Here is a 13,796-nt window from a genome sequence, read left to right on the forward strand (position 1 = left end):
AGTTTTTGGGAAGGATGCAAAATAAGTAGTTTTTTTTTTACCATGATTAATTTGTATAACATAAAATTTTGTTCTTAATGTAATACGTGGATTATAGATATTCCATTACTCTGTCCTTTTATGATGTATATACTATAAAGGGATAGAAGCAAGTGTAAGTGAAGATCTTTTTTTAAACTAAAGTTTTTATGAAGACATGTTTTGATATTTTGTTAAAGTTTTTTTTTTTGTTTTTTTTTTTGTTTTTTTTTTTTTTTTGTTTTTTTTTTTTCTTTTTTTGTTTGTTTGTTTGTTTGTTTTTTCTTTTTTTTTCTTTTTTTGTATTATGTTTACAAACTACTTTGTAAGTTTTATAAAAGAGAGTTTTCTTTTGGAAATAAATTTTTTCCTAAAGAAACATGCTATTTAATTTATTTCATAATACTTTCAATAATCTGGTAGTTTATTATTGTGCTATTGCTTAAAAAACTCATAGCTGTCAATCATCTGGTTCTAAGATAAACATGAGTTTTTCCTATTCAAATAATGTAATGACTTTATGATGGTGCACCTGATCTTTCCTTTTTAAACAATGCTGTATTTGTTTATGCTTTTTTTTTTTTTTTTTCCTGAATTAGCTTTTGTTGTATTATGTATACAACACAATCTTTGAAAAGCTGTAGACATTTAAGAAGGGTTTTTTCAACTATGACTACTAACAAGCTGACATCAAGTGATTTTAAATGGAATAAAGTTGAAATGGATCAGGACCCAAAAGAGTTAAGATCAAAATGGCAAAAACCTTCATTCAAGATTGATAAAATGAAAGAGTTACTTGACCATGATAATCATGTTATGAGAGATGAAATGCGAAAGTTTTTGAGTGATCCCATTTTCAAGCCAAAGTATAACATTAATCTATCAGAGGAGAGAGAGGTTTGTTCATTTTTAGTCTCATTTAAATTTGTTGGTATTGTTTCATAATTTTATATATATATATATATATATATATATATATATATATATATATATATTATATATATATATATATATATATATATATATATATATATATATATATATATATATATTTAATAAGAATTAGATAAGATAATTTGACTATATATATTTATATATATATTCAAATAATCTTATCTAATTCTTCTTTTGTGATCTCTTTCTGAAAAACAACTGATGTAACAGGAGCTAGTTTTAAAAAATGTATTAAGTGTACTTTTAAACAAAAGTTTACTGATTTATTTCACAGGAACAAATATTAATTGGAAGTAGGTGAAATTGGTTTAATGAGAGAGAGGGAGTAATTTCATTTAGATATTGAAAAAGATCACTCTAAAACAAAAAAGTTAAAATGATTTTAAATTAACAATTTTATATACATGCATACACACATACATACATACACACATACATACATACATACATACATACATACATACATACATACATACATACATACATACATACATACATACATACATACATACATACATACATACATACATACATACATACATACATACATACATACATACATACATACATACATATATATATATATATATATATATATATTTATATATATATATATATATGTATATATATATATATATATATATGTATATATATATATATATATCTGTGTGCATTATTAGATATGTATATTATTATATACACAATCAAGGTCTTTATGATCATCATGCACGTATCCATGTTTATATTTATGTGTTGATTTAAATTTCATAATGAAATCAAATAAGTCATGTTATCTAAAGGAGTGTGAATGAGTATATTAAGGATGTTGTGCAAGGAAGGCTGTTTTGTTTAAGTACTATTTTAATCTCTTGTAAATATATTTCAAATGTAAAATTTAGATATTTTGTGATACTAATACAAATAAAAATAATTCTTATTTTAATTGTCATTATCATCATCATCATCATCATCATCATCATCATCATCATCATCATCATCATCATCATCATCATCATCATCATCATCATCATCATCATCATCATCATCATTATCATTACCAGAGTTTACTCAAGAATTTACAGCAGTGAGTATAAAATCTATCAAGTTGATTGAATTAATATCTAAAAAGTATTATTAAGTATGAGACTGCAAAATAAATCTGATTTAAAGAAAGTTATGTGGCAATCACCAAAAGGATGGTCAAAATGGGTGGGGCAAAATCACAAGCCAGGATATCAGATCAGTGTGTACTGCATTTTCTACAGATTAATGGTGGAATCATTTTTTAAAAATGGTAGACAAATGCTTTTTTTCTGATAGAAATGCTAGATATATTTCCAATCAGTCTTCCAGGTTATGATGCCATCTGTTACCTAGGTCTTAAACTATAGACTTCTCAATTTGTATATCAATAACTAAAGTTAACTATTTTTGATAAATTACATTAAAGTAATTAACTTTAGTTCTTATTCACTTAAGTGATGCACTGGTTGCATTGAAAAAGCTATAATAGCTGTAAAAGTTCGTATTTCAATTAGTTAGCTGAACCATATAAGGTTAATAGTTTGCAAACGTCACATTTCTTTTGTTTCAGCTTTCCAAATTAACAAATTCAAAAATGTAACACTAGAATTGTTTTACAAAAAAAAGCAGTTCTATTATGTAACGTATTTATAATAGCTTTGGTAAGGAATAGGGAAGTATGAGTGATAAACTAATGGATTAATAAATGTTTTGATTGTACAAAAGGTAACTCTTTAAAAATCTTTTTGAATTTTTTGAATGAAAAACTTTTTAGTAAAAACCATAAGAACAGTTATGCATAAAGTATTTTTGTTTTGGTGATGTATTTTGTTTTCCTAATGCATTTGTATTTTTATTAGCTTGCATTGCAACGGTTAAAGAAGATATGTGAAAAAGGTTTCATTTCAGTCCTTGATTTCAAAAACAACCCTTTGAAAATATTTGCAGCTCATGAACTTGCAAGCATTGCTGACCCTGCAATGTCAACAAAAATGACTGTGCAGTTTAACTTGTTTGGGGGCACTGTTCTTAAACTTGGTACTAAGCGTCATCATGATCGATACTTGAAGGGAATAGATACTCTAGAGGATATAGGATGCTTTGGTCTCACTGAATTGGGGTGAGAATCATTCAATATTTGGGTTCAAATTTAGTATTTTAATTCTTTAATTGTTGCTTTAGATTACATTCCATTGATTGATTTGTTGTTCGTTTTAGTCTATCATTTAGTACATAGAATTGCTCAAATTGGGTTAAATTACACTGATTATATAATTATAATTTCATAGCTATGGTAATAATGCAGTGGAAATGGAAACAACAGCTGTTTATGACTTTGCTTCAGAAGAATTTATTATCAATACACCATCACCTCTTGCACAAAAGTACTGGATCACCAATGGTGCCATTCATGCAAAGCATTGTATTGTATTTGCACAGTTGAGTATTGAAAGTAAAGTATATTTTTTCTAATTTTTTTAAATTCACATGAAAATTATAAATGACAATAATTGCTGGGAAAATGTATTCTTTTAAGGGAATTAGATTTTAGATTAACAATTTTTCTGTTAACAGCAAATCTTTCATATTTGCTGTTTGTTTTTTATTAAACAGAGAAACATCATGGTGTTCATGGATTCTTAGTTCAAATCCGAGATGACAATTTAAACACTTTACCTGGTGTTGTTGTGGAAGATATGGGACACAAAATGGGAGTAAATGGTGTAGACAATGCGAAATTAAGTTTTTCCAATGTCCGAATACCTAGAGAAAATCTCCTTAACAAATATTCTGATGTGGCGGAAGATGGAACTTTCCAAACTATCATTAATAGTAACCGTGCTCGTTTCTTAACAGTTGCTGATCAATTGTTATCTGGTAGATTGTGTATAGCAGCTATGTCGCAAGGTGGTGCAAAAACTGCATTGACCATTGCGTTACGGTGCGAAATTTTGTATTTTCTGCTTAAGCAGAGTAAAAAGTTAACTAAACAGTGTAAAATTTAAGATTCTTTTACTGTTATTAATTTGGTTTTTTTCAAATGTTAACAAACAATAATTATTAATTTTTATCATCAAAGTTATAAGTTTAATCACTAATAGACATTGATATTAATTGTAGTTATGAAAACTTTTTTTTTTCAGATATTCTGCTACAAGGCTCGCTGTTGGAGAGAAAGGAAAGTCTGATACACCAATCCTTAATTTCCAATTGCAACAACGAGCACTTATTCCATTGCTCGCCGAGACCTACTGCCTTAACTTCAGTTTAGATTACATTAAAGAACGATGGTCCTCTCAAAAAGAAAATGATGCTAAGGACCACGCTCAGGTTGTAACAATGTGTTGTGTAATCAAACCTTTATGCGGTTGGAACGTTGAAAATGTTGCAACGGTAGCTAGAGAGCGATGTGGAGGCCAAGGTTTTTTATCCGTGAATAGATTAGGTACTGTGTTGAGTTCCTCGCATGCTTCAATAACTGCGGAAGGCGATAATGCAGTTTTAATGCAAAAAGTTGCAAAAGAACGTCTAGCAGAATATACTAAAAACGATCTTCTAAAAATATGGGCATCCTCTAAATTTACATTGGGTTTTTTCACCAGAGCAAACTTTGACGACTTAGATCATCTTCATAGTCTTCTAAAACGTCGCGAAGATTTATTATTCATGGAATTGGGATCCAGAATGGCTGCTGCTGGTAAAGCAAAGCTGTTTCAAACGTGGATGTACGAGTCTAGTGATCTAGTTCAACACGCTGCACGTGCTTATGGGGAGCGTCTTACGAGTGAAGTTTGCAATAATACGCGCAACAGTGCTGATCCATCACTAAAGGACATCCTTCATAAGATTCACCATTTATACGTCATATCAATAATAGAAAAAAATCTTGGTTGGTTTATTGAGCAATGCCTAATTCCCTATTCGTCTGCAAGTCGAGTTTCAGACGTTGCTGCTAGATTATGCAAGGAGATTGCTCCACAGTCTTTAGCGTTAGCTGACGCTTTTGGTCTTACTGATGATATGATTTCCGCACCGATTGCTTTAGATTGGATCAAATATAACGAATTCGATAACCAAGGAGAACATTTATCAAAATTATAAACTTATAACTAGGTTAATATTTTGTGTTTTTTTCTTATTGTTTTTTAAAAGGTCTTATTTTCTTATGCGATTTGCAAGTTTTTCGTTCAATGTGCGAAGATATCGCTTGGGAGTATTCGTTCTCGCTTCTTATTATTTGTAGTTCATAATTTATTTTTTTATAAAATTATATATTTTGAGTTAGGATTTCATCGTAGAGTTAGTTTTATAGTATAGAAATGTTGGTACCCATTTTCATTCAAATAGCTAAACACCAATAACCCACGATTATTTAAATAATTTCAAACCAACAAGCCATGATTATTAAAATATTTTTTCGAACATAAAAAGTCCTAAAAATAGAAAAAAAAAAAAATGTTTTTAAACTGTCGAAAGAAAAAATGTGTTAAGATTTCAACCATCTAATACTTACATTTTAAAATTAAAGTAGCAACGAATCCTTAGAACACAGTTTGCTGAATAAGCCGCCATGAATGGTTTTTGGAACCAGTTTATTAATATTTTTAGATAATTTTCTGCGTTCCTTTTGAGTAAAATGGTCTTAAAAAACCGATCTAATTAAAGGGCTCTGTGTCACAGCTACAAACCAATCTAATTAAAGGGCTCAGTGTCACAGCTACAAAGCAATTGAAAACAGAAGGTTTTTGTTATGAAGGTTGACAAACATCAAATTTGATGATAAAAGCCCTTCGTTTTTTTTTTTCAATTGCTTAAAAGGATATCGGATGCACTCAATCGAGTGACCCCTTTTAAGAAAATTAAAAACATTTCTAAACGCACTAATTTTTGTAGTTAGCAATTTTCTATCTTAGAGATCTTATTCTCTCGATTAAAAATATTACCTCAAATCTCCTTTAAATAACATTTTTTATAAATGAGAATATATTGTAAATAAATTATAATAAGTTAATAATATAAATTTTTTATTAAATTTTTTATAAATTACGTAATATTGTAATTCGAGGGGATAAGATATATTAGAGATGTAATGGACGATTGCTTTAGCAAAACTGTAACTAAAACTTACCGGAAGTGATTGATCAATTTGTAAATATAAAAACTACTTTTGGTGAAAATGTAATCTATCATTATTTGCTTTTGAATATAAACATTGAAAGGAAATTTTAAAAGACTATTCTACCTGCCCTCATTGTTCTTTTAATTCCAACTACATTATCCGCTTCCATAAAATAATGAAAATATCAATATTTTGCGGAAGCGGATAATGTAGTTCCATGGACATATAATAGATGGACATGCAACCTATTGTTTTTTTTTTGCAAACCATGCTCGTTGCGCATTGTTACAAATCTTTTGTTTTAAACAATAGAAATGAAATTAAATTAAAGTCTGTCGGATTCGTCGAAAATTTTTGGTCTCCTCTAACCAGTCACATCAACTTCCTTTTAGTTGTTCAAGATAACAGCAATAGAAGCAAGTTTTAAGCTCAATTTTATATAGCTAGACATTCTTAATACTTTAAGAAATAACGCTGATGATAATATAGAAATTGAGATCATTTACTTAACTACTTTAGTACATGTATAACTAGAGATATAATAAATAATACAAATAATTTTGTAGCTACCTGGAGCACAATGGTTTTATGTCCAGGGAACTACTCCATCTACTATGTTGCTGTAGACTTCCAGTTATATCATAGAACTTTCCAGTTATATCATAGAACTTTCTATATTTATGTTCAAGAACAGAAATATATACTGTTAAGGATAAATAACTTAAACATAAAATGAATGTAAATACAATAAAGAAAAAAATAATTTGTCACAGTTTTAAAGAATTTAGCAAAGCCAATTTATGGTAAACCGCAAGAATACCCTGCTAGCACACAACGTTCAAAAAACGTTGAAATAACGTTGATCGACGTTGATCAACGTTGTTACAACGTTGTTTCAACGTTGTTTCAACGTTGTGTGCTTGCTGGGTAACTAAGTATTTAATATTGACATAATATGATTTATCAGCTATATATAAACTAATTTTTATTTGACAAAAACTAATGGGTTATTATGTAGGCGCGGGTTTAGCTTTTTAAAGAAGTTAGTCAAGAAATGTTAATGCTTCTAGGTATAGAGAGGGGTGGGGGAGGGAGCCTAACTTGGCCTAAAGTTACGCTACCGAACGATGAAAAAAACCTCTAGTTAAATGAACTTAATAATTTTTTGGACACTCGTTTGCCGAATAAACGGGCCAAGTGAGGCGCAAAAATGTTTTTCCTAACTTGACCTGAAGTTACGTTACCGGAGAATAAAAAGGAAACAATTTAATAAGAATTTATACGATTTCGAAATCTCGTCAGCCAAACAAACAAGCCAGGTTAGGCGCGCCTAATATGATCCGAAATTACACTACCGATAACAAAATTAGACTCTACTTTACAAATATTTCTTAAATTCGAAAGCCGGTAAAAAAGAGCAAGATGGAGACTTAAGATATCGCTAATTTGCACCCAAAAAATCACAAAATAAATTGAAGAATGTATTTTTTTTTTAAATAGAAAGCTTTTTAATTAAAAAGTGTTTACCAAAAAAGATGTTGGTCGACGCGCCTAACAAGCCTAACCCTAAATCCGTCCCTGTTATGTACATTTTATGACAAATGAAATAATATATAAAATATGAAAAACGAAAACATGAAATATCTGGCCGCATTTTGCAAGATAATTATAAATTTGAATAACTTTTTAAAAGGTTTTGTTATATTAAATGAATTATTTAAAAAGCCGATTAGAAAATGCACCTACTAAAAAAATAATGCATAGTGGAATATAAATTATGGAGCTTATGGAGTAGTCGAGGCAAAAACTGCCGACATATCGCAAAAAATGCAAAAATTATGGCTGGTGAATGAAGGACCAAGGAACTGAATGAAACCAGATCTTGACAAAAAACTTTAAGCTTTTCTATATTTCGCTATACTTTTTTTAGTCATTTTAAAATTATCCTTACATGTCTATTTTATCATTGACAGATTTTGTTTACACGAAAAAAGTTCTCAAATTTACAAATGTTTATCTTGAAAAAATGATAAAAATCTGTTCGTGCCGACAACTAATTTCCTTTACCTTTGTGTAATTTGTTTAGTAATTTGTCAACGCGTGAAGTGGTTACTTTATCCTAAACAGCCTTATTAAACAAATGCTATAAAAGTTTAAATTAATACCACGTGATGTAAAACAATAAGTTGCACGTCCATCTCTTATACGTCTATGGTAGTTCCAATTTCCCTTTCAATTCTGCTTTCATTATATACGTAATAAGTAAACACTTCTGTTACATCCCTTATATACGTAATAAGTAAACGTCTGGAGGCGCTGTATAATGTTAAAAGCAGCTTTGTCTATTGGCAAAGATATAAAATTTCTTAAGCTTAAATCAAAAAATTTCGAAACTCAGACTTACGTTAGAATTTGATGAACTAACTGAACGGACTGGATTAAAGCGGGCGCAATCTATGTTTATTGTACTAATACCAAATAATGGACAAAAATTTAATGTGATGATTGGAAACTGGAAATGATGAAACAAAAAAGTTTTTGTTCAATTTTATTCTTAGTCGATTTTTTAAGTCGTCTTAAATTAATGACGCCATTGTTTTCTTAATTCAAGATCCTTTTTTTTTTTCTTTTTTTTTTTTTAACCAAAATACACCGCATCGAGACTGGACCATTCAAAACTTCAAGGCAAAGTAAAGAATGAATCTGGTTAAGTATGTTCTCGCATGAGTACGGTGGTGTGATCAAACAAAAGCCTATGCTTTGCGAAAGTCGTGATGTACCAAATTGTAAAATTTGTATATTTTAAAACAAATATTTACTTATATTCTATTATTTTAAAAGAATAACTAGATATCCTGTTAAAATAACACAATTTTACAATATACAAAATTTATCATTTGTTACATTAGGACTCTCTTACAGAATTACACTACGGTAAATGAGAACATTTTCTCATCAGAAATTCTCAAGAGAGTAGATATACTGAGTGCCATTTGATGGTTAATGAACTTACATTATTAATTGCATAATCTGTATTGGTATGTAATAGAAAAACACCATTCTACCAATTTGTATAAAATCTCCGCAAGTCAGATCGAGTCCTAAATTCTCTGCAAGTTAGATAAAGTCCAAAAATTGTTTTACGCCTCGTATAATTTAGTACATTTAGTTATATTCATGATAAAAAAAGAATTTCAACTGTGATTAAAAAAGTATCCGATTTTGGTATTTCGGTTACAAAATTGGAGATTAGCACAATATTTGAGACAGAAGAAAGTCTAAGATAAAAAGATCGTTTTTTGGAGCATCCAAGCATTCCATCAGGAATATCTACAGTATCTCATGGAGAAAGACTACCGATTTCAGAAGCAACTAAATCTTTTGTAGTTAAATCCAATCAGGAATTAGTAATGATGAATCAGCAGCCTCACATAACCCGGTTATGCCCCATACAAATCCGCTGAACAGTACCTTACCACACAAATAGAGTTGAATGACTCAATAAAAAATTTAAATCTTCGGAAGAACAAGACAGAGGCTTTAGATTCAAGAATACAGCAATTAAATTTTTTGGCAAGTGAGGTGCATACATTTCTACACCGAAACCGTCAGAAAGATCCTCATTCTTTGGCCAGGAAGGTGGTGTTGATATTCCATTCTTTGGCCAGGAAGGTGATGTTGATATTCGTAACATCTGTTTCTTAATGTCAAAGATTAACAAAAATAATGATCAAATGAGGTTGTTCATCGATGCTTTAAATTTGCATTGATGCATTATGCTTTAAAGCTGCATGTTTGAAAGTTTTAGAACTGTATTGGTGCATAATGGCAACCACAATAACTGTAATGGTGCATAATGGCAACCACAATACCAACTTTAGTTATATTTGTTTAAAACTTTTCTACTTTTTTTTTTTACCTATTTTGTTAATGAAGTGTATTGAAATGTAATTTTGTTTTTAAATTCCAGGAAAAGAGTAAACTTTTAAAAAAAAACATTTCTCTTTTTAATTTTCAACTTTATCTAGAAAGTTAACGTAAAAGTTTACGAAGATCTCTGTAAAACAAACACTTATGCAACTCACCAGTAAACTGTAAAGTGTGTAATGAGATATGATCATTAAAATTTGGTAGATAAACGAAAACGAAAATACTCTAAAATGTAAAAATTACAACGACTAATAGAACATTTTTTTTCGTCCTTATTTCGTCTTTCTCTCAGAATTTGAGGAGGACGATGCAAAAGCGTTTGAGGAACACTCTGAGTTTCTTATTTATGCTAATAAATATTTTTTCTTGGCGTTCAGTGGAAACTATTACCTTTTTATCAATCAAAAAAAAATATTTTTTTTTAGTTTTTCGTCAACAATTTTTTTGAATCAATGAAAGAATTGAGGCTTTGATTTGTTTTAAGAGAGCCTACTGCTGGCCAAATGTTCTACTTAAAAATCAGGAATAAGTCGATTGTTATTGGTTAAAAAAGATCAACAAATTGCAGTTTGAATGTGGCTCTAGTTTTTTTATTTTATTTTTATTTTATAGTTCAATTCATTCTGTTTATTTGTAAAAATTATTAATACAAATTATACTAAAATTATTACACAAAATGAAAATTTATAATCTTTATGTAAATTTATTATCTATATGTAAATTTATAATCTATTTGTAAATTTATAATCTATATGTAAATTTATAATCTATTTGTAAATTTGTAATCTATTTGTAAATATCTTTCACAATAAACGTAAAACTTTTGCTATTTAAATTTGTTGACAAAAAAATCCTCTGAAATAAAAAATTTCGTATTTGAAATAAAAAATTTATTATAATAATTTGAAGAGCCAACAACTTGTGAAGATTCGGATAATGAAGATTCAGATTGTGAAGATTCTGATTGATTGCAAGTAAATACTGTAAATTGGCTTTCGATTCGCTCTAATTTCAAACGTGCTTGCTAATAGGAAGACGAATTTCTAAAGGTTTTTTTTCGATCTTATCTCTCTATTAAACTTCACTTCCGGATGGCAGATTATCAGTCTTTGTAGAGAAGTTAAAATTATTAGTTTAAATATCATAAACTTTAGCACACGCGCGTATTTCTCCGCGAAACGCTTATCGTTGAGTAGGTTAGATAGGCGGAAATAGATCATAAAAAAAAAATATAATAATAATCCGTGTACCTGAAAGTTTTTGTGTAACTATGTTTACTAGTGTGGAATCATTTTTCACAAATTTTTGAATGAAGTTTGGCTGGCGATTTTTTACAATAAATAATAGTACATGTGCACATTTTGTATAAAAAAGTATACAATCGTAAAGCATGGCTTACAAAACTCGTGACAACGCTAGCTGCAAACTAGCGAAACTAATTGGCACAGCAAGTAAGAAAGCAAGTTCTTACAGTTAGAACTGCCAACTTTAAGAAATATTTTAAAGTATGGTCTCTTTGTTAAAAAGATTGAAGAAAATGATGATAATTCGAAGCAAACTTTTGAGAAAGTGTGGGCCTCAGTAGTAGAATTTATGGTAGAAAGCTAATTTACTTATACCATTTTCTCTGATAAAAGAGGAAGTGACAGAATTATAAACGGTTGGAAGAAAGCATGTAATCTGTTATTAACTAATAACAGATTATATGGTTATTATATGTTTAGTAGTTCACCTACCTAATTAGGTAGGGGAATTTCTAAACAAATCTCTGATCATAACGTGATTTTAGGTAAACTGTTTGACATATTAAGCTGTAATTGTTCAATCGTATCCTGCGAAAGATCAAACTGTGTAAGCTGCAACCAGAATCTTAATATTTCTTTCAAATGTTTCAAAAAAAATAAAATTACCATTATTGAAGTTCAATTTACGAAGCGTCAGAGAGGGATAAAATTGAAATTTAATTTATGAAGTGTCAGAGTGATAAGATTAGTTAAAAGTGATTAACAAATGGATAACTGATTAACAAAGCAACAAGTCTTCTTTTACTAAAGAAATCCCTCAGCTTTATACTATTCTAGAGGTAATTTAATGTTATGAAGGAGATTCATATTGGCGCACACAGTCATGACAGACATGTGAATCTTGAAAGCAGATTTCTTAGAACCTGATGCTTTGAGCATGAGTTAGAGGGACAGGATTTCAAAACCTAAAGTTGTTAGCTGAGTCTACTATGGGAGTTTATTCTTTCACGTGGTTTGAGACTAAAATAATATACTTAGTTAAGTATAAAAATTCAAAGTTATACACAAATTTTGAAAAAGATTACTTTTAAAAGTATGTATGTAAGCTAAAAAATGTTTGTTTACAGACCAAACATACTACTGTGATCAAAAAGTAAGGTGAATTTTTAATTTAAACTTCCCGCCTTATTCGAATCGTCCAATCTTTTTTATTTTTAAGTTGATAGGAATGTCATTAACATTTGCGCCAAATTACATGTCAAACTCATAATTATTTTTTTTTGTTTACGCTTGTTTCTGAAGTACCAAAAGTGCATTCGGCGATTTTCACGATGTCTAATTTTGTTGAGCAAAGAAGTGCTATTAAATTTTGTTTGCGGAATGATATTTCTGCTGCTGAAACGTATCGAATGTTGCAAAAGGCCTTCGGTGAAGAGACTATGTCTCAAAAAAATGTTTACAAGTGGTACAAAGACTTCAAAGGAGGCCGAGAACGTGTTGATGACTTGGAACGCTCCGGACGACCATCGACTTCGATTGATGATCGCCACATCAACAAAATCAAAGAATTGGTGCTTGCAAATCGTCGGTTAACCATTCGAGACCTTGTTGACATGGTTGGAATATCATTTGGGTCGGTGCAAGCGATTTTGAAGGATCATTTGGGCCTCAGAAGACTCAAATCACGTTTGGTGCCGAAATTTCTCAATTTCTTTGAAAAAGAGCGTCGCGTTAAAACGTGTGAAGCAATGCTTTCTGACTATCAAGACGTCTACAAACAAATTATTACTGGCGATGAGACTTGAGTCTACGCATACGACCCTGAAACAACCGACCAATCGAGTGAATACCGTGAAAAAGGCGAGCCGAGACCGAAGCAACCACGTCAAAGTCGCTCAAAAATCAAGGTCATGTTGACTGTTTTCTTTGATTATTGTGGTGTCGTGCACTACGAATTCCTTCCAACTGGCCAAACTGTCAACAAGGAATATTATTTAAGCGTTATGCGACGTTTGCGTGAAGCTATTCGCAAAAAGAGACCGGAATTATGGGCCAATAACTCTTGGATTTTGCACCACGATAATGCGCCTTCGCACACAGCACTGGTTCTTCGTGAGTTTTTCGCCAAAAACTCTACCCATGTTGCTCCACAACCACCGTATTCGCCCGACTTAGCACCGTGTGACTTCTGGCTGTTCCCAAAGCTCAAGAGACCACTCCGGGGAAATCGTTTTGAGTCCATTGAAGAGATCCAACGTGAATCGGCACCCGCATTGAAGGCTATCCCTACCGAGGACTTTTCGGCATGCTTCGAAGACTGGAAAAAACGTTGGCAAAAGTGCATTGGGGCCGGGGGGATTATTTTGAGGGGGACGATACAGATTTGGAAGAATAAATAAAGATTTTTCATTTTATAAAAAAATTCATCTTACTTTTTGATCACAGTAGTAGCTGGATTCAGAGTCCACTACATATCCTTAATCAGCTAGCCCTGACCAACAAGTAGA

General features: G+C 30.5%; 2 protein-coding genes across 2 annotated transcripts in view; one reads left to right on the forward strand and one right to left on the reverse strand.

Moving 5' to 3' along the window:
• Positions 1-496: 496 nt before the first annotated feature.
• Positions 497-5,212, forward strand: LOC145185310 (uncharacterized). Its single transcript, XM_080061181.2, has 5 exons — positions 497-915; positions 2,856-3,115; positions 3,285-3,448; positions 3,610-3,937; positions 4,140-5,212. Exons 1-5 carry the CDS (start codon positions 631-633, stop codon positions 5,095-5,097), a joined length of 1,995 nt encoding a protein of 664 aa, XP_079917307.2. The 5' UTR covers positions 497-630; the 3' UTR covers positions 5,098-5,212.
• Positions 5,213-10,883: 5,671 nt separating this feature from the next.
• LOC145185116 (voltage-dependent calcium channel type A subunit alpha-1-like) overlaps positions 10,884-13,796 on the reverse strand; it is a 41,110-nt gene continuing 38,197 nt past the window's right edge. The window contains exon 40 of the mRNA XM_090097631.1: positions 10,884-11,152. Within this exon, the coding sequence (XP_089953757.1) occupies positions 11,120-11,152 (33 nt within the window). The 3' untranslated portion in view covers positions 10,884-11,119. The remainder of the gene's footprint in view (positions 11,153-13,796) is intronic.

The sequence above is a fragment of the Hydra viridissima genome, unplaced genomic scaffold (assembly GCF_058129835.1).
Source record: "Hydra viridissima isolate aposymbiotic clone 2 unplaced genomic scaffold, HvirCarnegie_v1 scaffold_9, whole genome shotgun sequence".
Classification (NCBI taxonomy): domain Eukaryota; kingdom Metazoa; phylum Cnidaria; class Hydrozoa; order Anthoathecata; family Hydridae; genus Hydra; species Hydra viridissima.